General features: G+C 36.0%; 1 protein-coding gene across 1 annotated transcript in view; it reads left to right on the top strand.

The window, feature by feature from the left end:
* TET2 (tet methylcytosine dioxygenase 2) overlaps positions 1-27,314 on the top strand; it is a 135,939-nt gene that overhangs the window by 85,120 nt on the left and 23,505 nt on the right. Inside the window, exons 3-6 of the mRNA XM_047855474.1 lie at positions 1,617-5,071; positions 6,718-6,808; positions 8,187-8,280; positions 8,918-9,126. Of these exons, the coding sequence (XP_047711430.1) occupies positions 1,663-5,071; positions 6,718-6,808; positions 8,187-8,280; positions 8,918-9,126 (3,803 nt within the window). The 5' untranslated portion in view covers positions 1,617-1,662. The remainder of the gene's footprint in view (positions 1-1,616; positions 5,072-6,717; positions 6,809-8,186; positions 8,281-8,917; positions 9,127-27,314) is intronic.

The following is a 27,314-nucleotide window of genomic DNA, read 5'->3' as shown; positions in this document are numbered from 1 at the left end:
ATAAATGCGATGAGAAAAACTGAGAAAATAAAGCGTGCCTGTATTGTGAATGGGGCCGAATGCACTTTGTAGGATGGATTATTTATGTTTTTTAGTGCTCATTTCTTCTTGCACTCTAATCATTTGTACTTTGAAATCTCCATGAGTATTTGCCTTGGAAATATTTGAATTAATGAGTGAATGAAGAAATGAGCAAAATTATATCAATTGCTCACTCTATACTAAGCACAAAAATGAACAGAGTATTCCTTTTTTTTTTTTTTTAAGATTTATTTATTTTTGAGAGAGTGCAAGGTGGGGAGGGGCAGACGGAGGGGGGCAGAGGATCCAAAGCAGGCTCTGCACTGACAGGCTGACAGCAGAGAGGCCAAATATGGGACTCAAACTCATGCACCATGATATCATGACCTGAGCCAAAGTTGGATGCTCAACTGACTGAGCCACCCAGGTGCCCCCAAAATGAACAAAGTATTCTTAAGTTCACAGTCCAGTGTGCAAACAAAATAAAATTGAGTATGATATGTTCAGCAGTAGACCGTATACAAGATATAGAAACAACATAGGAATGGGTGTGATTAATTCTCTTGGAAAATCAAAGAAGGAATCCTAGGGGAAGTGATATCTGAGACCATTTTAGAGGGATGCATAGGGATCACTGGACAAATCTCGGGACTACAAAAGCATTCTAGGCCAACAAACAACAGCATGAATGTCTGAAACAGTTACCATGTTTGGGTATTTATAAGCTATTGTTATAGTTGGAGCTTCAGATGTGAGAGGAAGTAGGAGAGAAAAAAGAAATCTGCCAATGAAAAACCATTTATATCAGGCAGGAATTGTCAGTAGAAGTGGGCAGCCAGCCCCTGTGGAAGAAGACATAGAATCACCTAGAAATGACATTTTATAAACTACACTTTTTACCCCATTCCATTTCCTGGGAAGTTAACACTAAAGGGAGCATGCCTGGTCTTTCAGGTGTGTGGGTGAAAGAGTTTGAGAACTACTGATGCAGGCAATATGGAGCCATAAAGTGTGTTAAAGGAGAACATGACATCAGATTTGCATTGAGAATATTCCCTTTGGTAACAATTTGAAGGAATCTCGAAGGACTGGAGAGAAGACAGGCTGGGCTAGGGAAGAAACCTTTTAAAAAGCTACTGACTGCAACAGATAATGAAGTGAGATAATATTGGTCTGGCTACCAAGTAGCAGTGAAGATAATTCAAGGAATATGTAGGAAATGGAATTAATTGGATATGTAAAGTACTAGAGAAGAAAGAAAGGAGGTAGTCTTTCTTGTTCTTAGCATTTTTACAGAAAGAATTTGGGAAGGAAGTTGATACTATTTACTAATGCAGTATGAACTTACCACCTTAGCTGGTGATTTTAATTATCTTTGTTCTCTATGACCATGAATATTTGAGAGCTGCTGGGAAGACAAGAATAATCAGATCCTGAGTAGTTATTGGTTGTCCCTCTGAAACATGAAAAGGAGTATCATAGTTTGCTAAGTCTAGGAATTTCGATACTATTAAGGCCATGATTATTCTCTAAGATTTATTATTAGTGTCAGATATGTATTAATTCACTTCAATTTCTGTTTCCATGCTCTTTAGAATTCATTCAGAGGGCAGCCTTGTGGATGGCCCCGAAGCAAGCCTGATGGAACAGGATAGAACCAACCATGTTGAGGGCAACAGACTAAGTCCATTCCTGACACCATCTCCTTCTCCCATCTGCCAGACAGAACCTCTGGCTCTAAAGTTCCAGAATGGAAGCCCATTAACTGAGAGACCTTATCCAGAAGTAAATGGAGAAACCAAGTGGCAGTCTTTCAAAAGTTATTATGGAATACCCCATATGAAGAGAAGCCAGAATAGTCGCGTGAGTCCGGACTTTATACAAGAAGGTAGAGGGTATTCCAGGTGCTTGCAGAATGGAGGAATAAAACGCACAGTTAGTGAACCTTCTCTCTCTGGGCTTCATCAGAACAAGAAATTGAGACAAGACCAAAAGGCTAATGGAGAAAGAAAGAACTTCGGGGAAAGCCAAGAAAGAAATCCAGGCAAAGGCAGCAGTCAACTGAATGTCTCCGACTTGAGTGATAAGAGAGAATCTGCAAGCTCTGTAGTCCAAGAAAATGCAGTTAAAGATCTCATCAGCTTTTCAACACATAACTGCAGCAGGTCTGAAAAAGCAGAGCTTCAGATTCTGAAAGAGCAGGAGGAGAAAAATGCTAACTACCATGACAAGAACATTATATTACTTCTTACAAACAAGGCAGTGCTAATGCCTAATGGTGCTACAGTTTCTGCCTCTTCCATGGAAAACACACATGGTGAACTCCTGGAAAAAACACTGTCTCAATATTATCCAGATTGTGTTTCCGTTGCGGTGCAGAAAACCACATCTCACATACATGCCATTAACAGTCAGGCTACTAATGAGTTGTCCTGTGAGATCACTCACCCATCGCATACCTCAGGGCAGATCAATCTCCCACAGACCTCGAACTCTGAGCTGCCTCCAGAGCCAGTTGCAGTGGTGACTGAGGCCTGTGATGCTGACAAAGCCAGTAAGACAGCTGCAATGGTAGGGACCTGTCCCTTTCAGAAACCAGAAACACAAAAATCAGTTTTTGAGATATGCCCGTCTCATGACGAAAACAGTAATATCCAAGGAACCGCAAATCTAGTATCTGGTGAAGAATTCTGTTCAGGTTCCAGCAGCGATTTGCAGCCTCCTGGTGGCAGCTCTGAACGGTATTTAAAGCAAAATGAAATGAATGGTGCTTACTTCAAGCAGAGCTCAGTGTTCACTAAGGATTCCTTTTCTGCCCCTACCACACCACCACCATCACAATTGCTTCTTTCTCCCCCTCCTCCTCTTTCACAGGTTTCTCAGCTTCCTTCAGATGGAAAAAGCACTCTGAATGATGGAGTTTTGGAAGAACACCATCACTACCCCAACCAAAGTAACACAACTCTTTTAAGGGAAGTGAAAATAGAGGGTCAGCCCGAGGCACAGTCATCCCCGAGTCCTAATCAATCTACACGTGTAGCCAACCACTCTCTGATGCTACCAGAAAGGCCTCAGAATAATTGTGTCAATAAGAATGACATGCGGACTCCAGGGACAGTGACAATTCCCTCATGTTCTGAGAAAGCGAGACAAATATCAGAATGCCTCAAGCATAACCCACCAATTCTTGGTAGCAGTGGGGATCCACAGGACCACTGCCAGCAGTTTATGGGACACAAAGAGCAAGATATTCCGAAGGGTCGAGACAAGGAACAAACACGAGGTCTTGTGCCCCCAGCACAGCCCTATCTGAAGCCAGGGTGGATTGAATTGAAGCCCCCTCACTTTCATCAAGCAGAATCCCATCCAAAATGTCATGAGGCATCACTGCGGTCAGTTCTTCAGTATCAGTCCAACCCCTCCATTCACATGACCTCCAAACAATACACTGGAAATTCCAACCTGCCTGGGGGGCTCCCAGGGCAGGCATACATCCAGAAAATAATGCAGCCAGAGCAGAGGCCACAAAGGTACCAAGGTGAGATGAATCAAGGGCAGTTTCGAGGTACAGTGGACCAACAGCTCCAGTTCCAAAAACCCTCACTCCAGGTGCACTTCTCTAAGACAGACCCTTCATCCGAAGCTCACGTGCAGTCACTGTGCACCCCTAGGTTTTACTTTCAGCAAAGACCAGATCCCCAAACTGAGAAACTCATGCCCCCAGCATTGAAACAGCACTTGAATCAGCAGGCTTCGGAGACTGAGCCATTCTCAAACTCGCACCTTTTACAACACAAGCCTCACAAGCAGGCAGCACAACCGCAACCATCCCAGAATTCACTTATCGCTCAAAACCAGCAGCAGCAGCAAAAATTACAAATGAAGAATAAAGAACAAATGTCCCAGACTTTTTCTCACCCCCAAGGCAACAACGATCAGCAAAGAGAAGGATCATTCTTTAGCCAGATTAAAATGGAAGAATGTTTCCGTGGTGAAAATCAGTATTTGAAATCAAGTGAGTTCCAGACTCATAATAGTCAAATGGGATTGGAGCAAGTGCAGAATATGAATAGTAGAAATTCCCCCTATGGTCAGACCTTGAAATCAAATACAAGCAAACTACAGATTTCTTGTTCGAACAATACACACCTAGCTCCAGAAAATAAGGAACACACTATCAATTCTGACCTCTTTGCAGGAAACAAGACTCAAAATTTGCATCACATGCAATATTTTCCAAATAATGTGACTCCAAAGCAAGATGTTCTTCACAGGTGCTTTCAAGAACAGGAGCAGAAGCCACAACAAGCTTCAGTTCTACAGGGATATAGAAGTAGAAACCAAGACATGTCTGGTCACCAAGCGGCACAACCCCCTCAGCAAAGGTACCTGATGCATAACCAAGCAAATGCTTTCCCTGTGTCTGACCAGGGAGGAAGTCACCTTCAGACCCCTCCCCAGAAGGACATTCAAAAGCATGCTGCTCTACGGTGGCACCTCTTGCAAAAGCAAGAACAGCAGCAAACACAACAACCCCAAACTGAGTCTTGCCATAATCAGATGCACAGGCCAATTAAGGTTGAACCTGGATCCAAGCCCCATACCTGTATGCGCCCCATGGCAGCACAACCAGAAAACAAAATGTGGAAAAAGGTAACTAAGCAAGAGATTCCACCCCCGAGTTGTGATAATGTGCAGCAAAGGAGCATCCTTGAGACCATGGAGCAACATCTGAAGAAGTTTCAGGTCAAGTCATTATTTGACCATAAGGCTCTAACTCTCAAATCACAGAAGCAAGTGAAAGTTGAAATGTCAGGGCCAGTCACAGTTTTAACTAGACAAACCACTGCTGCAGAACTTGATAGCCACACCCAAACTTTAGAGCAACAAGCAACTCCTTCTGCAGAAAAGACACCAACCAAAAGAACAGCTGGTTCTGTTCTCAATAATTTTTTAGAGTCACCTTCCAAATTACTAGATACTCCTATAAAAAATTTATTGGATACACCTGTCAAGACTCAATATGATTTTCCATCATGCAGATGTGTAGGTAAGTGCTAGAAAAGTACTGAGACACATGGTGCTTATCCAGAATTAGCAAATTCATCTTCAGATATGGGATTTTCTTTCTTTTTTAAAAAATCTTGAGTCTGGCAGCAATTTGTAAAGGCTCATAAAAAGTCTGAAGCTTACATTTCTTGTCTTTAAATTACAGATGCTTCTGCTGTGCAAGAGAGAACTTCACTTACATTGTTTTTCCAAAAACTTAAAACAATGTGCATGCTCATTTTTCCTCTAATAAAACCCTTTAAAATAGAAAGGTATCAGTTTTAGATTAATCTGTTTAACTCTTTGTACATCACCTCCTGGAGAGACACCTAGACAGTAAAAACATCTATTAAAATGAGAAAATAACTGCGAATATGTAAACTCATGTAGGAGCTTTTTAATATGTATTAATTCAAGGTTGAATGTATTAGTGGTTTCACAACATTAATTTCTACGTAAGTGGGAAGTTATTATCTTCAATCTTGGTGAGTTGGGGGAAATTGTAATGCTGACGTTCTGAATACTCATGAAGTTGCCCTTTCTGCCTTGATAACCTTGAAATATTGTACGATTTATATTCATTTTGATTCTATTTTCTCTTTAAAGTTTTATCTTCTGATAGAAAATATGTTTTTTTCCTTTTCTTTTTTTTTAAACAAACACCTTTTTTTAAAAAAAAATTCAGGATATGTAATAGGTCCATTGGAATAGGGAAACCATCTTGCCAATAGATGCATAAATATATGTATATATGAAGACTTTATTACAGTTCCTCGACTTGGACACAGTAGAAGACATTTGAAAAAACAAATGTTAAACTAATGTGGCCAATGGTCCGCCCGCCTTTTCTTATTCCTCTTACAACGGGACACCCCACATTTTATAGAACAATGGAGGGAGGATCCATACTGCCCCTTTGTGTGGTTAATATTAGGTTGCCTCAGGGGTGCAGTCATAGATAACATTGGGTAAGTTCTAATCATCTGCAGTTTCTTCTATCATCCTAACCTCTCCTCCTACTTTCCATCTTTGGTAGTTTACAAGAACCTCTTCCTTTTACCTGACCCTCTCTCCAGTATTTTCTCTCATCAAATTATTCTCAAGTACATACAAATATGGGTCTGGATTCAATATTCTTATTTTCAAAACTCAGCTATTAAATGTTGAGGGGAAACAAGAGGAGAAAAAGGTGCCTTGACAATAAAAACTGAGCAATATCCTGGGGTGAGAGAAGACAGGAAATTTTATTTTTAATCTTTTAACATCCAAGTATCAGGCAGGCTTCTAGTTAGCTATAAAATTTTGTTTCAATTCAAAAAACTGAATTTTAGTTGGTATTACATATAATCTAATTCCCTCACTGTTTTGTTTAGTTCCACTTATTTTGTTTAAAATAAATAATTTCTTATTCCGTATCTGAAATGTAATTTAATATATTTTTATCCAACAGCCAGCATGTACATATACTTAATTATTTGGCACATTTTCTAATAGATTAGTCCATCAATTTATTCATTTTAAAGAAAAAAATGTTTACAGTCACATTTAGGGCCCTTAATGTGCAGTTGGGGGATAAGCTTTGTGGATGTAGCCTTTATATTTAGTATAATTGAGGTCTAAAATAATAATCTTCTATTATCTCAACAGAGCAAATTATTGAAAAAGATGAAGGTCCTTTTTATACCCATCTAGGAGCAGGTCCTAATGTGGCAGCTATTAGAGAAATCATGGAAGAAAGGTAATTAACGCAAAGGCACAGGGCAGATTAACGTTTATCCTTTTGTATATGTCAGAATTTTTTCAGCTTTCACATACAAAGCAGTAAACAATTGTAAATTGAGTAATTATTAGTAGGCTTAGCTATTCCAGGGTTGCCAGCACTACACACTGTGCTATTCACCAGAGAGTCACAATATTTGACAGGACTAATAGTCTGCGAGCTGGCACAGGCTGCCCACTTGGAGATGGATGCCAGAAAACCCAGGCACGCACAAGAACCAGCCAGCCAGCCTGCCAGGCGCAAGGGTGCTGGCACCGGCTGCAAAGACAGGCCCCACTCTGGCTTTCCCACTCGATGATAAAGGGTCGCAGAAGAAACAGCGGGGAAATGTGGCACAAGAAAGGAGCCGTTGAGTTAAATTCACCTAGAGCTGTAAACGAGTAGTTCCCTCTAGGGACGTTATCCCTTAGTATGAGCAGAGGGTAAGTGTGAGATGCTGAATAGAAATAGAGAGGATTCTATTTATAGCTGCATTTTTTTTTTTTTACTGTTAATCACAGGTATGCAAGTATTTACCTGAATCTACACAGTTAGTCCTGCATGTAGAAGACTCTAATGAGTGAGATAATCAATGCAAAGAGAAACTTTCATATTGGTATCCCCAGCAGTGAGCTGTTACTGTGCTAGGGTGCCTTTCTTTAAGAGGTAGGCAGTGTTATCATTAAAATATATTAGGAGACGTTCTGGGCAGCAAGGACATGTTTTGTATCATTCTTGCCCAATTTACAAATTATTCGTTGCTAATTAGTATGTAGAAATTCACTAAATAATCATCTAGTAGCCTGGCAGATACCCTAAGTGCCTTTTGTTACTAGCAAGCAGTAAGTAGTGCCTTGGTCCTAAGGAAAAATATAATCTATTTCTAGAACTATCCTATGTTTTCAAAATTGCTGGATGCTAGTGATTTGTGAACCATCTTTTTAAAAATGTTAGAGATTCTTTGAGGAACAGTTCTAACTAGAATCTATTGTGATTCCCCAAGTTTTAAAATAGCTAAATTTAGTAAAGGACAAAAACCAAATAGTAATATGTCTTAGAAGACTGAACTTAACAAACTTAAAAAAGTTTTGTGCTTTGTGAAATTATGTCTAAAAATAAGCTTTCCCATTATTTTCACCCAACATATAATTTCAAAATAGTTCATTACAATTATCCATATATTTTGATACTGAAGAAGTATAAAGCTTAAAGTGTGTTATCTATTTTTTAAAAATAAACCATTCATTTCTCAGGATGTGGTCATAGAATAAAATTATGCTCAAATGTTCAGTATTTTGGTTGCCTCAGCTTCATTTGCTAATTTTATGTGTGTGTGTTTCTGTGGATTTCTTTTAAGGTTTGGACAGAAGGGTAAAGCTATTAGGATTGAAAGAGTCATCTATACTGGTAAAGAAGGCAAAAGTTCTCAGGGATGTCCTATTGCTAAATGGGTAAGTGTGACCTGATGAGGCCTTTGATCTTCAATCGTGGGCATTTTGATTCATTAATCTAACTCTGAGAATTGGGTTACCCAGATCAAAGAGTCATTTATGCCGGTTGAAATGAACATTGCTTATATTTATTTTGTGTCATCTCTTAAAGAAAAGGAAGATTAGTTTTTAAGTCAGGTACAAACTGTATTTAATTGAAAGAATGTAATAGCGAAGACGAGGTCCATTCAATTTGCTAAAAAGTATGATTCTTCCTGGGATAGGAATAAGTCACCCTTAATCCTTTAAATACCTTCCATTAATCTTTATGTTGTCATTTTTGAAAGCCTTGAACTTTGTGAAAAAAGATGAGCATGTCTTCCATGTAGCTCTAGCTTTAATGTAGGGGGCATTGCCCCCCACTGTACTGGGCACAGTCTGCTAAACATTGCATGGTTTTGCATCCCGCCTAATTCTGACCCCACCATATAGATGGCTGGCAAAAGGCAAGTTGCAGGAGCTGGCAAACATTGCCCTAATTGTGACCCAGACATGCAAAAATATACGTACATAAATCAATGCTCTCATCTGCCACAAGTGACCCTTGTTTTGTTTTGGTTGGGGTGGGGGTGTTGGGGTGGAATGGTGACCCACACAGGTGGTTCGCAGAAGCTGCAGCGAGGAGAAGCTACTATGTTTGGTGCGGGAGCGAGCTGGCCACACCTGTGAGGCGGCTGTGATTGTGATTCTCATCCTGGTGTGGGAAGGAATCCCACTGTCTCTGGCTGACAAACTCTACTCAGAGCTCACCGAAACGCTGAGGAAATATGGCACTCTCACCAATCGTCGGTGTGCCCTGAATGAAGAGTAAGTGATGCCTCCCTCTCTTTCCACTAAGAGCAAAACCTAATTATTGGTTTGTGGGAAGAGAGTTGAACCTGCATTTGTACATTTACTAAATGGGGATCGAAATGCCTGTTTCCCAGTCCTGCAGTAGGAAGTCGTATTTGCTAACACGGGTAATCCGAGGCGATTCCATGAATTCTTTTGTACCTTCAGACGGCGTAGACATTTAGTTAGGAGCAGCTTGCTGCAAGTCTGAATGTCCGTACCCACATGAACTCAGTCGTGCCGTAAATTTGAAAGTATCTGTGTGTCCACTTGGCGCATGTGACAGCCCTTTGTGTGGCTGGCAACCACATTAGTAAGTATTGACACCATTTCTGTGTTGCAGTAGCTGAAGTAGAAAGTAAGTTTGATGAGAAATTTTAGGATTCCCAGGTCAAGGACCTTAATGTAGCAAACATGAAAATATAAGGCTTATAGAATTTCTGTAGAAACAGACTGATTCAGACTTCAGTTCAATCAAGTTTATCATTTTCACAATACCAATAAAAATTGCTTTCATTTTTACTGCTACTAAATAATCAAGAAATTAGTGGCTATTTATGCATTATTTTCCAGGAATATAAACATTTGGAACAGAGCCAGGGGTATGCAGTTAAATATATTTAGTGCATCCAAGGACTAGTATGTCTTTGTTTGTCAACCTTATCCAGTTTAGGAAGTTTAAATCTTCACTTGGAGAAAGCTTCATTTTTATTCTTCCTCTGCTATTCCTATATAACATTTTTTTTAAAAGAGTATGGGAGAATTCACAGTGCTACACTGAAATGCTACAGTGTAATTTTACTGACAGCTGGCTCTAAAATAACTTTTTAAAAATGTTTATTTGTTTATTTTGAGAGAGAGAAAAAGCACTAGCAGGGGAGGGTCAGAGAGAGAGAGAGAGAGAGAGAGAGAGAGAGAGAGAGAGAGAGAATCCCAGGCAGGATCCACACTCAGCGCGGAGCCCTACACAGGGTGATCTTCCAACCAACCCTGAGGTCATGACCTGAGCCAAAATCAAGAGTCTGACACTTAACCGACTGAGCCACCCAGGCGCGGGTGCCCCAGTTCTAAAATTCTTTTTAATTTTGCATTTCTTCCTTTAGTCTCCTTTCCTCTGCATTCACCAAACTGCAATATAGTTTACTGAATTTATAGAAATACTATGCCACTCATTGCAACATCCCATTGTAACCTCATTTGTTCCTTTGCTGACTATTATTCTGACTACTATAGCTTTACTAACATGGTTAGTAAATACTAACATGGATTCTCTCTCTGGGTCATGGGGGGTATGCAAATCAATTATAAATAATATGTCTAGGAAAGTTACTGTTCACATATCAAAGGTGGGGACTTGGCTTCCCGTGGTAGTTATGATCCAAAAATCTCATGTATGTGTGTGTGTTCCTCACTGCCATAAATCCACTTTTATAATTGATGTGTTGGAAAGTGGAAATCTGGTTCATAACATATGACTCATAAACCTATGATGGACAGCTTTATGTGTAAAATACTTTTCAGTTTACCCTAATTTCCCTTGCTCCTTCTTTAAAAGATGTATTTAAATGCCTTTAATCAAAGAAAATGAAGTTAAGGCACCTTGAGATGATGTCCCTGATAGCACTTTTCTCAGGAATTAACTATCTGCCTTGTTTTTTTTTTTATTTTTTGTTTTTTAACGTTTTTATTTATTTTTGAGACAGAGAGAGACAGAGCATGAATGGGGGAGGGGCAGAGAGAGAGGGAGACACAGAATCGGAAACTGGCTCCAGGCTCTGAGCCATCAGCCCAGAGCCCGACGCGGGGCTCGAACTCACGGACCGTGAGATCGTGACCTGAGCCGAAGTCGGACGCTTAACCGACTGAGCCACCCAGGCGCCCCTCTGCCTTGTTTTTTTTTTTTAATTTTTTTTTTTCAACGTTTATTTATTTTTGGGACAGAGAGAGACAGAGCATGAACAGGCGAGGGGCAGAGAGAGAGGGAGACACAGAATCGGAAGCAGGCTCCAGGCTCCGAGCCATCAGCCCAGAGCCCGACGCGGGGCTCGAACTCACGGAGTGCGAGATCGTGACCTGGCTGAAGTCGGACGCTTAACCGACTGCGCCACCCAGGCGCCCCTCTGCCTTGTTTTTTAAAGGAGACTTCCTTTTAGACTTGATGGCTTGAACTTCTAAACTACTGAGGAACTTCTTGTGAAAATAGCAGTGTTTTAATTTAAATTTCTTGAAGTTTCATGCAAACTATATTTCTTATTTTTTTGTAATTGATTTAATTTTCAGTTATTATATATCTGGTATTTTTCCCCGAAGGCTTTTCTGTAATTTCTATAAATGCCATTGCCTGTCATGGAATCTGACATATAGAAAGAAATTCTGTCAAGAACTTTCCTAAATTGTATTATTTTGCATTTAAAATCCATGAACAGTAAAAGATTGGGCCAGGATCTAAGAAAAATTACAGTGTAAGTGGTCTAAATAGGAGGCGAGTACAAAACTATTGAAATATGTGTTTCAATGATTAAAACATTTTAAAGGCCAGTCTGCATACTTTTGCTTCTCTTTGTCTGGAATTCCATCATAAGGGTGAGTAATTATTTAGACTAAATTTTAGCTTGGGGCTAAGAGTGTTTAGAATAATTCTCAAAAAACAAAACAATGTACTTAACATACACAATTAAAACAGACACCAATGGCAATAGAGACTTCATTCAGATATAGCTTTTGAAGTTTCTAATACCCCATAAAATACATTTTATATTTGGCAGAAGTTAGAATTATGACTTTGCCAAAAACAGAGGATAATCTCAAATTGGGGCTGCTGACTCAGTTTAATATTCAAGGCTGTATGAATCTCGTCACCGAGTTCTTACAAATCCCAATGCCTACATGCGCCATAACCAACCACTGTGAGTCCAGAAAAGAATTCTCAGAGTAATCTTTCAGTGGGAAAGTCAAAAATGGATTTTTACATTTCCTTTGAGATTAACCAGCTGTTTCTCCTTTAAAGATTTCCCTTTGAGATTTCCATTTTATGACTAAGCCTAACCGCCTAACCAATATGTTTTTGGCAAGTTAAGAGTTGTGGGAGTGTCATTATAAGAAAGTCAAAGCCAGAAATGTGTTTTGCCATGCTGGGTGATGTTAAATGTTGTGGGGTTTTTTTTGTTTTTTTTTAAGCTAACTTTATATTATAAAAATTTTCAAACATGCATAAACAGAGGAGTGCAGTCTAATGAATCCCTGTGGACCCATTACATAGCTTCAATACTTATCAACATTTTATCAATACTATTTCACATATTTCCCCTACACTTCCTACCCCCACTGCCACCCCGACAGTGTTTTAAAGCAAAACACAGATACCATCTCTAACAGACAGTGTATATCTCTAACAGACAAGGATGTTTTTTATAAAACCTAGTTACACTGTCATTTTCATTCATCTCAAAATTGACAGTGATTCTTTAATATCTTTTCATGTCATGTTCAGACCACATTTAGATTCCTAATTGGATCTTTTTCAAAAAATAATAATAAAAAGCAAAACTATATTGCCAACAAGAAAGCCCATACCTTGTATTTGATTGAGGCTTTTGAGTGGTACCAGTTCATGCCTATTGTCTTGCATATTTATGAATAAAACTTTCTATCACTTTCAAAAGTATCCCAGTTTGGAAGACAAATTATAGTTTCGATAAGCCTCTTTTTATTTATAATAGTTCTCCCTCTCTTTAGTGAATTTTTTTGTTAAAGAGACTATATAATTTGCTCTGTAAAATTTCCCACATTCTGGGTATGTAATTGCACATTTGTTTTATTCACCTTATCCCTCTATCCCAACTGTCTTTTGTGCATTGATATTAAGAGACTTAAAAAGTTACGTATGTGTATATGTATGCATATATTGGCAAAAATGCTTTTGTAAGTGGTAATGAAATAATCTTAATTCTTCGTATCCATCAGGAGGGTTAAATGTCTGCTTTGTTCCATTCTTAGTGATTTTAAGAGTGTTCAGTGAGTTCAGGAGTTGTCAGCTTGATTCGTCCATCCTAAAGTTTTCCCAGAAAACTTTCACCTAATGGTGTAGTGTATTGATTGAGGATCGTTGCTTGTTTCCATTATTTTTGTTTGAGTTTGCAAATTCACAAGTTTTTTATTTTTCAAAGTATAAATTTATGTATTACATTTGAATTTATTTTGCTAGTTTGTAAACTTGCATAAGGTTGAATATCTGATCTAATTTTTAGTTTAAAGTTATATATTTCCTTTACAGTAGAAATCCAGATGGTAATTCAAAGGTTGAGAATGTTTTTAAAAATCTGTTACATAGATGAATATTTTTATTACAGTTGCTTTACTGATTTGTTGTAAACAAATGTTGTAACCATGAGCCAAATTCTGAGTCATGTTAAAATGAAGCTGAGAAATGCTAATTTTAATAATATTCTAATAATATAGAAATAAAAATGCCTTTTAGTAGCCATTTCATGTAGGAAATCATCTTGAAGTCACTCTACCTTGTTATGCAGAGATTTTTTTGAGATATAATTCACATACCATAAAAGTCACCATTGTATTTTATGTTTTATTTTTGAGACAGAGAGAAAGCACGAGCTGGGGAGGGGCAGAGAGAGAGGGAGACAGGAGCTGAGATGCGCTCCATGCTGACAGCAGAGAATCTAATGCAGGGCTCGAACTCACAAGTAAGAGATCATGACCTGAGCTGAAGTCAGATGCTTAGCTAACTGAGCCACCCAGGCGCCCCTAAAATTCACTATTTTAAAGCTTAAAACTCAGTGGTTTAGTAATATACTAATATTGTAGAATATTAGTAACACACTAATATTAGCAATATACTCATTTGTGTAATAATACACAAAGTTGTGCAACGTTTTCTTCACTCCCAAAAGAAAACCCTGTACCTATTAGGCAGTCAGTTCCCATTTTCCTCTCCCCTAAAATGGCAACTGCTAATCAGCTTTCTTTCTCTATAGATTTGCCTGTACTGGGCATTTTGTATTAATGGTATAGAATATTTGGCCTTTCTGCCTGGCCTCTTTCACTTAGCATAATGTTTTAAAGGTTCATCCATATCATAACATTAATCAGTGTTTTATTCCTTTTAGTAGATGAATAATATGCCAGTGTGTGTGTGTGTGTGTGTGTGTGTGTGTGTGTGTGTGTGTGTACATATCTCACATTTTCCTTATCCATTCATCAATTAATGGACATTTGTATTGTTTCCACTTTGGGGCTATTATGAATAATGCTTCTGTGAACATCTGTCTACAAGTTTTTGTATGGACATATGTTTTCAGTTCTCTTGCAGTGACATTGTTAGTCATATGGTTACTCTATGTTTAACTCTTTGAGGAAATGCCAAACTGTTTTCCAAAGGAGCTGTACCATTTTTCATTCCTGCCAGCAGTATGTCGAGGTTCCAGTGTCTTCGCATCCTCATCAAAACTAGTTATTGTATGTCTTTTTTTATTATAGCCTTCCCAGTGGGTGTGAAGCGTATCTTGTCATTTTGATTTGCTTTTCCCAAGTGACTAATGATGTTAGACATTATTTGATGTACTACTGGCTATTCATATGTCTTCTTTGGAACATGCCTACTTGATTCTTCACTCATTTTTAAGTTGAGTTCATATTTTTTGAGTTGCAAGAGTTCTCTATATATTCCAGATACTAGAACTCTGGCAAATATATGGCTTTCAGATATTTTCTTTTATTCTGTAGGGTGCCTCTTCACTTTTTTGATAATATCCTTGAAGCACAGGATTTTTCAAATTTGATAAAATCAAATGTATGTATTTTTTAATTGCCTGTACTTTTAGTGTCATATCTAAGAAGCCATTGCCTAATCCAAGGTCTTAGGGATTTACCTCTGTTTTCTTTACAGAGTATTATAGTTTTAGTTCTTACATTTAGCTTATTGATCCCTGCTAAGTTAATTTTATGATGTAAGAGTCCAATACCATTCTTTTGCATATAGATCAGCACCATTTGTTGAGGAGACTGTTTTCTCCCTTAAATGGTCTTGTCACTCTTGTTGAAAATTAATTGGCAAAAATGTATGGGTTATTTTGGGACTCTTCTATTCCATTAATCTACCTACATTTCAGTCCTTATGGCATACTATACAGTGTTAATGACTGTAATTTGTAGTAAGTTTTGAAATTGGAATTCACCTGTTTTATCCATTCCCCCTACCACCTCCCCTCTGGCAACCACTGTCTCTGTATTTATGTTAAGTCCTCCAACTGTTTTACAAGATTTTTTTTTTTTTGGCTACTCTGGATTCTTTTCATGTCCTTGATAATTTTAGGATCACTTTTTCAATTTCCCCATATGGGATTTGACAGGGGTTCTGTTCAATCAGTAGACCACTATGAGGAGTATTGACAGCTTAACAGTATTAAGCCTTCCAATTGGTTAACAAAGGGATGTCTTTACATTTACTTAGGTATTTAATTTCTTTCAATGATGTTTTATAGTTTTCAGTATATAAGTCCTACATACTTTTGTTACATTTCTAAGTATTCTTTTTTTTTAATTTTTAAAAAATATTTACTTATTTTTGAGACAGGGAGAGACAGCATGAACGGGGGAGGGTCAGAGAGAGAGGGAGACACAGAATCTGAAACAGGCTCCAGTCTCTGAGCTGTCAGCACAGAGCCTGACGTGGGGCTCGAACTCACAGACCGCGAGATCATGACCTGAGCTGAAGTCGGATGCTTAACCGACTGAGCCACCCAGGCACCCCTCTAAGTATTCTTTTTGATGGTATTTAAATGTAGTTATTTTGATTTCATTCTTGGATTGCTAGTCATATGGTGTTTCTAGTTTTATTTTTTTATTTAAATTTTTTTAATGTTTTATTCTTTTTTTTTTTTTTTTTGAGAGAGAGAAAGAGAGTGCAATTAGGGGAGGGGCAGAGAGAGAGGGAGACACAGAAACCGAAGCAGGCTCCAGGCTCTGAGCTGTCAGCACAGAGCCCGATGCCGGGCTCCAATTCATGAACTGCAAGATCATAACCTGAGCCAAAGTCAGACGTTTAACCAACTGAGCCACCCAGGTGCCCTTAATTTTTTGACAAACCTTCAAACTGTTTTCCATAGTGGTAGCACCAACTTATGTTCCCACCAACAGTGCAGGAGCACTCTCTTTTCTTGTACACATCCTCACCAACATTTGTTTGTCTTGTTGATGCTAATCATTCTGACTGGTACGAGGTGATATCTCATTGTGGTTCCGATTTGCATTCCTTGATGCCTGGTGATATTGAGCATCCTTTCAGGTATCTGTTGGCCACCTGTATGTCTTCTTTGGAAAAATATCTATTTAGGTCCTTTACCTTATTTATTTATTTATTTATTTATTTATTTATTTATTTAGGTGTTGAGCTATAGAAGTTATTTATATATTTTGGATATTAACCCCTTATTGGATATGTCATTTGCAAATATCTTCTCCCATTCAGTAGGTTAACCTTTTTGTTTTATTGATGGTGTCTTTTGCTGTGCAAAACCTTTTTACTTTGATGTATTCCCAATAGTTTATTTTTGCTTTTATTTCCTTTGCCTGAGGAAACATATCTAGAAAAATGTTGCTAAGGCTGACGTCCAATAGATTGTTGCTTACTTTTTCTTCTAGGAGTTTTCAGGTTTCACATGTAGGTCCTCATCCATTTTGAGATTATTTTTGTGTATACTGTAAGAAAGCCATCCAGTTCATTCTTTTGCCTGTTGATGTCCATTTTTCCCTATACCATTTATTGAAAAGGCTGTCTTCTCCCACTGTATATTCTTGCCTCCTTTTTATAGATTAATTGATTGTGTACGGTTGGTTTTATTTCTGGGTTCTCTGTCCTGTTCCATTGATCTCTGTGGCTATTTTTTGTGCCATTACCATATTGTTTTGATTACTATAGCTCTGTAGCATATCTTGAAGTCTGGGATTATGATACCTCCAGCTTTCTTGTCAAGGTTTCTCTGGCTATTTGAGGTCTTTTGTGGTTCTATAAAAATTTTAGGATTATATGTTCTACTTATGTGAAAAATTCTATTGGTATTTTTGTAGGGATTGCTTTGAATCTATACATTGTTTGGGGTAGTATGGACATTTTAACAATATTAATTCTTCCAATTCATGAGCATGATGTATCTTTCCATTTCTTTGTATTGTGGTCAATTTTTTCATTAATGTCTTATAATTTTCAAAGTATAAGTCTTTCGCCTCTTTGATTAAATATCTTCCTAGGTGTTTTATTCTTGTTGGGACAATTGTAAATGGGACTGTTTTTCTTAATTTCTCTTTCTGCTACTTTGTTATTAATGTATACAAACACAACACATTTCTGTATATTAATTTTATATCCTATAACCTTATTATTTGTTTTTTGGTAGATTCTTTTGGGTTTTCTCTGTATAGTATCATGTTACCTGGAAAAAGTGATCATTTCACTTCTTCCTTACAATTTGGATGGGTTTTTTTTTTCTATTTTTCCTTGTCTGATTGCTGCAGCTAGGATATCCTGTACTATGTTGAATAAAAGAGGTGAGAGTGGACTTCTTTGTCTTGTTCCTGATCTGAGAGGGAAAACTCTCAGTTTTCCCCCATTGAGTATAATGTTAGCTGTGGATTTGTTATATATGGCCTTTATTATGTTGAGGTGTATTCCCATTAAACTCACTTGAGTTTTTATCTTGAATAGATGTTGTATTTGTCAAATTCTTTTTCAGCATGTATTGAGAGATCATATGGTTTTTATCCTTCTTGTTAATGTGATGTATCACATTGATTGATTTGTGAATATTGAACCACCCTTACATCCCTGGAATAAATCCCCCTTGATCATGCTGAATAAACCTTTTAATATATTGTTAAATTCGGTTTGCTAATATTTTGTTGAGAAGTTTTACATCTGTGTTCATTAGGTTTTCTTTTATTATGGTGTCTTTGTTTTTAATATTAGGATAATGCAGGCCTCATAGAATGAATTTGCAAGCTTTCCTGCCTCTTATTTTTTGGAATAGTTTGAGAAGAATAAGTATTAACTCTTCTTTAAATGTTTGCTGGAATTCATCTATGAAGCCACCTCGTCCTAGATTTTTGGGGGAGTTTTATTACTGATTCAGTTTGTCACTAGTCATTGATTTGTTCATATTTTCCATTTCTTCCTGAGTTGGTTGTGGAAGATTATATGTTACTAGGAATTTATCCATTTCTTCTAGGTTTTCTAATTCATTAGCATATAATTTTTATAATACTCTTATAATTTTTTGTATTTCTGTGATGTCAGTTATTTCTCCTTCTTTTCTGTTTTTGAGTCCTCCTTTTGTTGATGAGTCTAGCTAATGATTTGTCAATTTTGTTTATCTTTTCAAAGAATCAGTTGTTTCATTGATCTTATTGTTATTTTTTAGTCTCTATTTCATTCATTTCAGCTCTAATCTTCATTATTTCTTCCTTCTACTAGCTTTGGGATTTTTTCTTTTTCTAATTCCTTTATGTGTAAGGTTAGATTGTTTGAAATTTTTATTTCCTGAGGTAGGCGTGTAATATTATAAACTTCACTCTATGAACTGGTTTGTCTGTGTCCCAAAGATGTTGGACTGTTGTGTTTTAGTTTTCATTTATCTCCACGTATTATTTTATTTCCTCTTTGAGTTTCTTGTTAACACATTAGTTGTTTAGTAGCATGTTGTTTAGCTTCCACATGTTTGTGAGGTTTGTGGTTTTTTTTCCAGTTTTTTTCTTGCAATTGATTTCCTGTTTCTTATCATTGTTGTCAAAAGATGCTTAATATGATTTTAATCATCTTAAATTTATTTATATTTGTTTTCTGGCCTAATGTGATTTATCCTGGAAAATGTTCCATGTGCACTTGAAAAAAAATATTTATTCTGTTGTTTTTAGATGGAATGTTCTGTATATATCTGTTAGGTTCATCTGATCTAATATGTCATTCAAAGCCATGTTTCCTTGTTGATATTCTGTCTGGATGATTTATCCATTTATGTAAGTGGGGTATTACTAGTGTTGTATTGCTGTCCATTTCTCCCTTTATGTCTGTTTAATATTTGCTTTTCATATTTTGGTGCTCTTATGTTGGGTGCATAGATATTTATAACTGTTACATCCTCTTATTGGATTGATGCCTTTAACATTATGTTGTCCCTGGTCTCTTACTACTGTCTTCATTTTAAAATCTATTTTGTCTAATATAAATATTGCTACTGCATTTTTTTTCTTTCCTGTTTGCATGGAGTATCTTTTTCCATCCTTTCACTTTTAGTTTATGTGAGTGTTTAGGTTTAAGTTCTTTTCTTATAGACAGTATATGGATGGGTCTTGTTTTTCAGCCAGTCATCTCATATCTTTTGAATGGAGCATTTAGTTCATTTACATTCCAAGTAATTGTTGACAGGTATGTATTTAATGCTCTTTTGTTAATGGTTTCTGGTATTTTTTGTAGATCTCTATTCCTTTTTTCTTCTCTGGTTTTCTTCTCTTGTGGTTTGATGACTTGCTTTGATGTTATGCCTGGATTCCTTTTACTTTATTTTGTGTACCTATTATAAGTTTTTCATTTGTGGTTACCATTGGGTTCATATAGAACATCTTGTGTGTGTAGCTGTGTGTATTGAGTTAATTGCACTTAAATTTGAACACACAAAAGCATGAAAATTTTGTGCTCCTTCCATATTTTGTGTATACAGTGTTATATTTTACATATTTTTATTTGTCCTTTGACTAATTTTTGTAGATACAATTGTTTCCTTCCCTAAATTAGGGAAGTTTACAGCTCTTATTTTTTTCAAATATGTTTTCTGCCCCCTTCTCTCCCTCATATCCTTCTGGGATCCCTATAATGTGAATGTTATTTTGCTTGATGATGTTGCAGAGTCTCAGGTTATTCTCATTTTTTAAATTATTTTTCCTTCTTGCTGTTCAGCTTGGTTGCTTTCCATCTCCTATATTCCAGATAACTGATCCATTCTTCTGCATCCTCTGACCTGCTGGGGATTCCCTCCAGGACATTTTTCATTTCAGATACTGAATACTTCAGCTAACACTGGTTATTTTTATACATTCTTTCTCTTTGTTGAAGTTCTGACTGAGTTCATTCACCTTTCTTTCAAGTCCAGTATCTATGACCATTATTTTGATTTTTTTTTTATCAGGCATATTGCTTATCTCTTTTTCATTTAGCTCTTCATTTTCATTAAGTCTTCGTGCAACAATTAAGTTTTTATGTGTTCATCTTGTATTCTGCAGACTTATGAAACTAATTTATTAGTGCTAACTTTTTTGATAGATTCCTTAGGATTTACTACATACAAGATTATTTCATCTACACATACAAATAGTTTAATTTCTTCCTTTCCAATCTAAGTACCTTTATTTCTTTTTCTTGCCTAAATTTTCCTGGCTAGAACCTTCAGTAGATATTGAATGGAATTGACAAGAGCAAACATTTTTGTCTTGTTCCTGATTTTAGGGGAAAAACTTTCAATTTTTCACCATTAAGTATTATGCTAGCTGTAGGTTTTGTGGAAGCTCTTTATCAGGTAGAGGATTTTTTTTTCTATTCTAGTTATTTTTATTATGAAAAGATATTGGACTTTTTCTGCATCTACTAAGATGATCATGTGTTATATTGCTTTAATTTTTTGTACATTGGCCCAACATTGCATTCCTGAGATAAATCACAAATGACTATAATGTATAAATCTTTCATGTTGTTGAAATATGTTTGCTGTATTTTGTTAGGATTCTTACCTTTATATTAATGAATAATATTAGTATATTACATTCTTGTGATGTCTTTGTTTTTGGTATCAGGTTAATACTGGATTCATAGAATGCATTGAAAAGTGTTCCCTCTTCTATTTTTTGGAAGAATTTGTAAAGGATTGGAGCTAATTCCTTAAGTGTTTGGTGGAATTCACCAGCAAAGTCATGTAGTTCTGGGCTTATCTTTGTTGGCAGGTTTATTATTGTTATTAAATCAGTCTTTATATTGGTTGTAGTTATATTTATATTCTCTCTTTCTGTTTGAGTCAGTTTCAGTAGTTTGTGTCTAAGAATATGTCCATTTCATCTGGGTTATCTACTTTGTTGATCTATCATTTTTATAGTATTCCCTTATAATTTATAAGGTCAGTAGTAGTGTCCTGGTTTTAATGCCTAATTTTGTAGTTTGGATTTTCTCTTACTTTTCTTGTTTAGTCTGTGTAGTTTTCTCAGTTTTGTTGATCCTTCCAAAAAACTTTTGATTTCTTTGATTTTATCTATTTCTATTTTTTATTTCATTTTTATTTCTATGTCTCTATTTTTTATTTCATTGATTTCCACTCTAGTCTTTAGTATTTCCTTCATGCCATTTGCATTGTGTTTACTTTGCTCTTTTTCTGGATTTTTAAGGTAGAATATTAGTTTATTGATTTCAGAACTTTTTAAATACAGGTATGTAAAGCTATAAATTTCCCTCTACTTCTGCTTTAGATGTATCCCATAAAGTTTAACTTTTTATTTTCATTTATTGCAAGGTATTTTCTAACTTCCCTTATGACTTTTTTAGTTAACTCACTGATTATTTAGGAGTGTGTCATACATACATATTGATTAATTACCCACCTTTGCTGCTTCTCCATTCATAATTTCACTCCATTGATAAGGAATACACTTTGCATGATTTTAATCATTTAAATTTAGGTAGCCTTGCTTTATGATCTGCCATATAGTCTGTCCTAGAGAATGTTCCATGCACATTTGAGAAGAATATGTATTCTGCTGTTTGGTGAAGTGTTCTCTAGATACTAGTTAACTTAGTTGACTTAGTGTTTTTGTTCCTCAGTTTTGTCTAGTTGTTATTATTCAGTACTCCACTTTCAACAGTAGATATATCTTTTTCCCTTTCATTCTGTCATTTTTTACTTTATTTATTTTGGTACCCTATTTTTAGGTTCATGTGTGTTTATAGTTGTTACATCTTTATGAACTGACCCTTTTATTATTATAAAATGTACTTGTTTCTGGTAATAATATTGTCTGAAATCCTACTTTGTTATTAGTATAGCTACTCCAGTTCTCTTTTAATCACTGTTTACATGATTTTTTCTATCCATTTATTTTCAGCCTATTTGTACCCTTAAACCAAGTCTCGTAGATGGCAGATAGTTGAAATTCTCAATCCATTTTTCCAGTCTTTGCCTTTTAATTATATTATTTAAACCATATACAGTAAATGTAATTACTGTTGAAGTAGGATTTATTGTTTGCCAATTTATTATCAGTTTCTGTATGTCTTTTGTTTAACTCTTCTTCCATCACTGCCTTATTTTGTGTTTAATGGATATTTCTAGTGGAACATTTTAACTCCCTTGTCACTTTTATTATATTTTTTGGAGTTACATATTTAGTAGTTGTCTTGGGGATTTTAGTTAACATCTTATAACAATATAATTTAGAGTAATACCAATTTAATTACACTGATATACAGAAACTTTGTTCCTATACAGCTCCAATCACCCCTTTTCCTTTGTGCTGTTATTGTCATACAATTTTATGCATTGTATATACATTAACACAGATTTATAATTACTGCTTTATATGGTTGCCTTTACATCATATAGAAAAAAGAGTTAAAAAACCATACGTATATAAGGTTGTTTCTATTTTCCTATGTATTTACTTTTACTGGTGTTCTTTGTATTTTCATGTGGATTCAATTACTGTCTAGTGTTCTTTCCTGTCAGACTGAAGGACTTCATTTAAAATGTCTTGTAGAGTAGGGCTAATAGCAATAAACACTCTAGTATTTGTCATGGAATACCTTAGTTTATTATTCACTTTTAAAGCATAGTTTTGATATATATAGAATTTCTTAGTTGATGGTCTTTTTCTTGCAACATTTAAATATGTCATCCCAGCGCCTCTAGCCTCTATATGTCTTAGGCATCATCAGCTGTTAATCTTATTGAAAATCTCTTGTATATGATGAGTTTTCTTGCTGCTTTCAAGATTCTTTACCTTTGGCTTTCAACAGTTTTATAATTATTCTAGATGTGGCACAATTTTCATGCTACTTGGAATTAGCTGAGCTTCTTGAATGTGTAGGTTAATCTTCATCAAATGTGGGGAGTTTGGGCTATTATTTCTTCAAATAGTTTTCCTACTTCATACTCTCTTACTCTCCCTCATCTACTTTGTGGATGTTCATTATGAATATGTTGGTATGCTTGATAGTATCCCCATAGGTCTCAGAGGTTCTGCTATTTTTTCTTCATTCTTTTTTCTGTTTCTTGGACTGGATAATCTCAACTGACCTATTTTCAGCTTCTTTCCCCACTGCTTTTTCTCTCTCTTACTCAAGTCTACTGTTGAACCATTCTAATGGACCTTCTAATTTCAGTTATTTTACTTTCCAATTCCAGAATTCCCATTTTATTATTATAGTTTCTATTTCGTTTTATCTCATCTACTTGATAAAACATTGTTTTCCTACATTTAGTTACTTTTTTAAAGTTTATTTATTTGAAAGAGGGGGGCAGAGAGAGAAAGAGTGGGGGATGGTCAGAGAGAGGGGTGAGGTTCAGGGTTCCAACCGACAAACCATGAGATCATGATCCAAGCCTAAATCAAGAGTCAGACACTTAACGACCTGAACCACCCAGGCACCCCTACTTTTAATTTGTTAAGCATGGTTTCCCTCAGTTTTTTTGAACATACTTAAAATAATAACTCATAGTCTTTGTTTAGTAGTCTTACATCTGAACTTCCTCATTGACAATTTCTATTAACTGCCTTCTTCTTCTGTATTGACCACACTTTGTTTCTTTGTATGTTTTATAATTGTTACAAACTGGACGTTTCAAATAATATAATGTGGTAATTTAGGAAATTAGATTCTCTGCCCTACCCAGGCTTTGTTATTGTTGTTAGTTTAGTGACTTTTCTGAACTATTTCAGTAAAATCTATATTATTTCCTCATGAGCAGCTGTGGAAATCTCTGCTTGGTTAGCTTAGTGGTCACCTAATGATTAGACAGAGATCCTTAGTTACCTAAAACCAGTAAGTCTTCCAGTCTTTACCACGGGAGTTCTGTATGTGTTTTGGAGCATGCCTTTAACAGTCAGCCAGGCAATTTACAACTCTGCCTTACCCCTTTATTCCCTGCTTGTGCAGAGCTTCAAGTTTAGTCAGTTTAGAGTTTATGTCTTTTGTGAGTGAACATACAATATGCATATGGCTTTCTGGCTTACCAGGAACATGTTGGCTTTTGAAAGCCTCCTATGGATATCTTATTTCCAATATTTTAACTTTAAGCTTTTGAATTAGCCTTTTTTTTTTTTTTTAAATGCCAACTGTTATCCACCACCTCAGGCAGTCACGGTGGTTAACAGTTACAAACACCTCCTGGGGAAAAGGCTGTACATACTAGGTGAACTCTAAGGTAAAATGAAGACAGCCTTGCTATTAGTGTCTTGTAGAGAACTACCAAATGGGTAAAATAATGACACTTTTCTGACGATGGAGCACTAGAGGATAGCTAACCTAATTCTGCCCCTTCCAGTGGTTGCCATACAGCTGATTTTTACTGTAAATGTGAGTTGTTTTGAAGGTTGTCATAGAGTTCTGGGAACAATGAGAATAGGGCAAACTAAAAACCACAAAGCTTCTTCTTACTGAAATTTCATTGCTTTTCTTGAATCAACTCCCTGGAATGCTTCAAGTCTTAGTTAATTTGCAGGTTTCTGAAAAGTTAATTCTGACAGTATTTGTTAATATTTTCAATGCTGTTATGGAGGAGGGAAATTTCAGAGATCCTTATTCTGCCATTTTTGCTGACATCTCTAAAATTATAATTTCTAGTTACAACATTCCTTCTGCATTTATTAGCCAGAAATCTTTAAAGAACTTTTTTCTTATCAACTGTTTGCCATTAAATATAGATTGTGAATAAGTAACAGATAAATGTATGGTATATATCTTTAGTTGTGAAATTTGAGAATGGGGATTTGGTGTCTTAGTAATCACCCAAAATGATCAATTAGTCTGTTCTTTCTTTTTAGTATCATTATTAACTTGGGGTTTTAGCCTATTTCATTTTGATGAGAAATGATAGAGGTCATAATTTTTGCCCAGATATGTTCATTGTCACCGAGATATTGTTAATTTTAGGCATTTTCAGTGGGCAGACATAGTAATTATTTTTTAGAAAGAGTGATTTTGAGCTTTTAAACTCAAATCATGAATTTATATTGTTATTTCCTGTTTGTAATTAATATTACAGGATATCTACTTATCTTTTACACTTCTCTTACACTGAAATTCTTTTATTGACATTAAGAATGACTTCCTTATGTCACAGTATACATAAATAATTTCAAAATACTACTAAGACTGTGATTTTCACTGCAGTACAGAATTGCATAAACAAAACAAGAATTTTAACAAAGAGAAAATATTTTAAAGTAGCAAACATAAGTCACAGAGCTGAAGAATACATAACTAAACTGAAAAATTCACTAGATGGGTTCAGGAGTAGACTACATCAAGCAAAAAGAATGCAAAAGAGTGAGGATAGCTTAAGGAATTTATGAGACACCATAAGAGGACCAATATAAAAGGGTCCTTGAGACAAAATAGAGAGGAGTAGAAAGCTTATTAAAGAAATAACAGCTAAAAAATGTCTTGAAACAAATACACTAAAATTTAGGACTGCAGAAAAAGCCGTTTTAAGAGGAAACTTCATAGTAATAAATATCAGCATTAAAAAAGAAAGATCTCAGGGGCGCCTGGGCGGCTCAGTTGTTTGAGTATACGACTTCAGGTCAGGTCATGATCTCACAGTTCATGGGTTTGAGCCCTGCATTGGGCTCTGTACTGACAGCTCAGAGCCTGGAGCCTGCTTTGGACTCTGTTACTGTCTCTTTCTACCCCTCCCCCCCACTCACGATCTCTCTCTCTCTCTCTCACACACACACACACACACACACACACACACACACACAAATAAGCATTTAAAAAAAAATTTTTTTAATCTCAAACGACCTAACTTTACACTTCAAGGAAACTAATAAAGAACAAACTAAGCCCAAAGTTAGCAGAAGGAAGGAAATAATAAGCGTCAGAGTGGAAATAAATGAAATAGAGACTAACAAGACAATGGAAAAGATGAATGAAACTAAGAGCTACTTTTTTGAAAATATAAACAAAATAATAAACCTTTACACTTACGAAGAAAAAGGAGGACTCAAAGAAATACAATTATAAATGAAAGAGAAGACATTTCAGGTGATACCACACAAATACAAAAGATTATAACTGAACACTATGAACAATTGTACACCCACAGGTTGGACAACCTAGAGGAAATGGCTAACTTCCTAAACACATACAACTTACCAAAACTGAATCATGAAGAAAAAGAAAATCTGAACAGACCAATTACTAGTAAGGATTTTGAGTCAGTAATCAGAAACCTCACAACAAAGAAAAGTCCAGGATCAGATGGCCTCAATGGTGAATTCTACCAAACATTTGAAGATGAATTCACAGTCCTCAAACTCTTTCAGAAAGTTGAAGGAAAGGAGTTATTTACAAACTCACTTTACAAGGCCAACATTACACTGATACCAAAACCAGACAGGGACACTACAAAAACAGAAAATTATCTGCCAGTATCCCTGATGAAAAGTTAAATGCAAAAACTCTCAACAGAATATTAGCAAACCAAGTCCAATAGTACATTAAAAGGATCATATACCATAATCAAGTGGGATTTACTCCAGAAATGCAAGAATGGTTCAACATACCCAATCAATTCCACATTAACAAAATTAAGGATAAAAATTGTATAATCATCTCAAGAAGCACAGAAAACATGTTTAACAAAGTTCAACATCCTTTCATAATAAAAACTGAGTATAGAAGGAAAGTACCTCAACATAATAAAGACCACATATGAGAAAACCACAGTTAACATTATACTCAGTGATGAAAAGCTGAAAGGCTTTACTCTAAGATCAGGAATAAGACAAAAAAAATGCCTACTCTCACCACTTTCATTCAATAAATTATTTGAAATACTAGCCAGAACAATCTGGCAAGAAAATAAAAGGCATCCAAATAAAGGATGAAGTAAAAG

Source organism: Prionailurus viverrinus, chromosome B1 (genome assembly GCF_022837055.1).
Source record: "Prionailurus viverrinus isolate Anna chromosome B1, UM_Priviv_1.0, whole genome shotgun sequence".
Lineage (NCBI taxonomy): Eukaryota > Metazoa > Chordata > Mammalia > Carnivora > Felidae > Prionailurus > Prionailurus viverrinus.
Note: the sequence above shows the minus strand (reverse complement) of the source record. Positions and strands in the feature narration are given on the sequence as shown.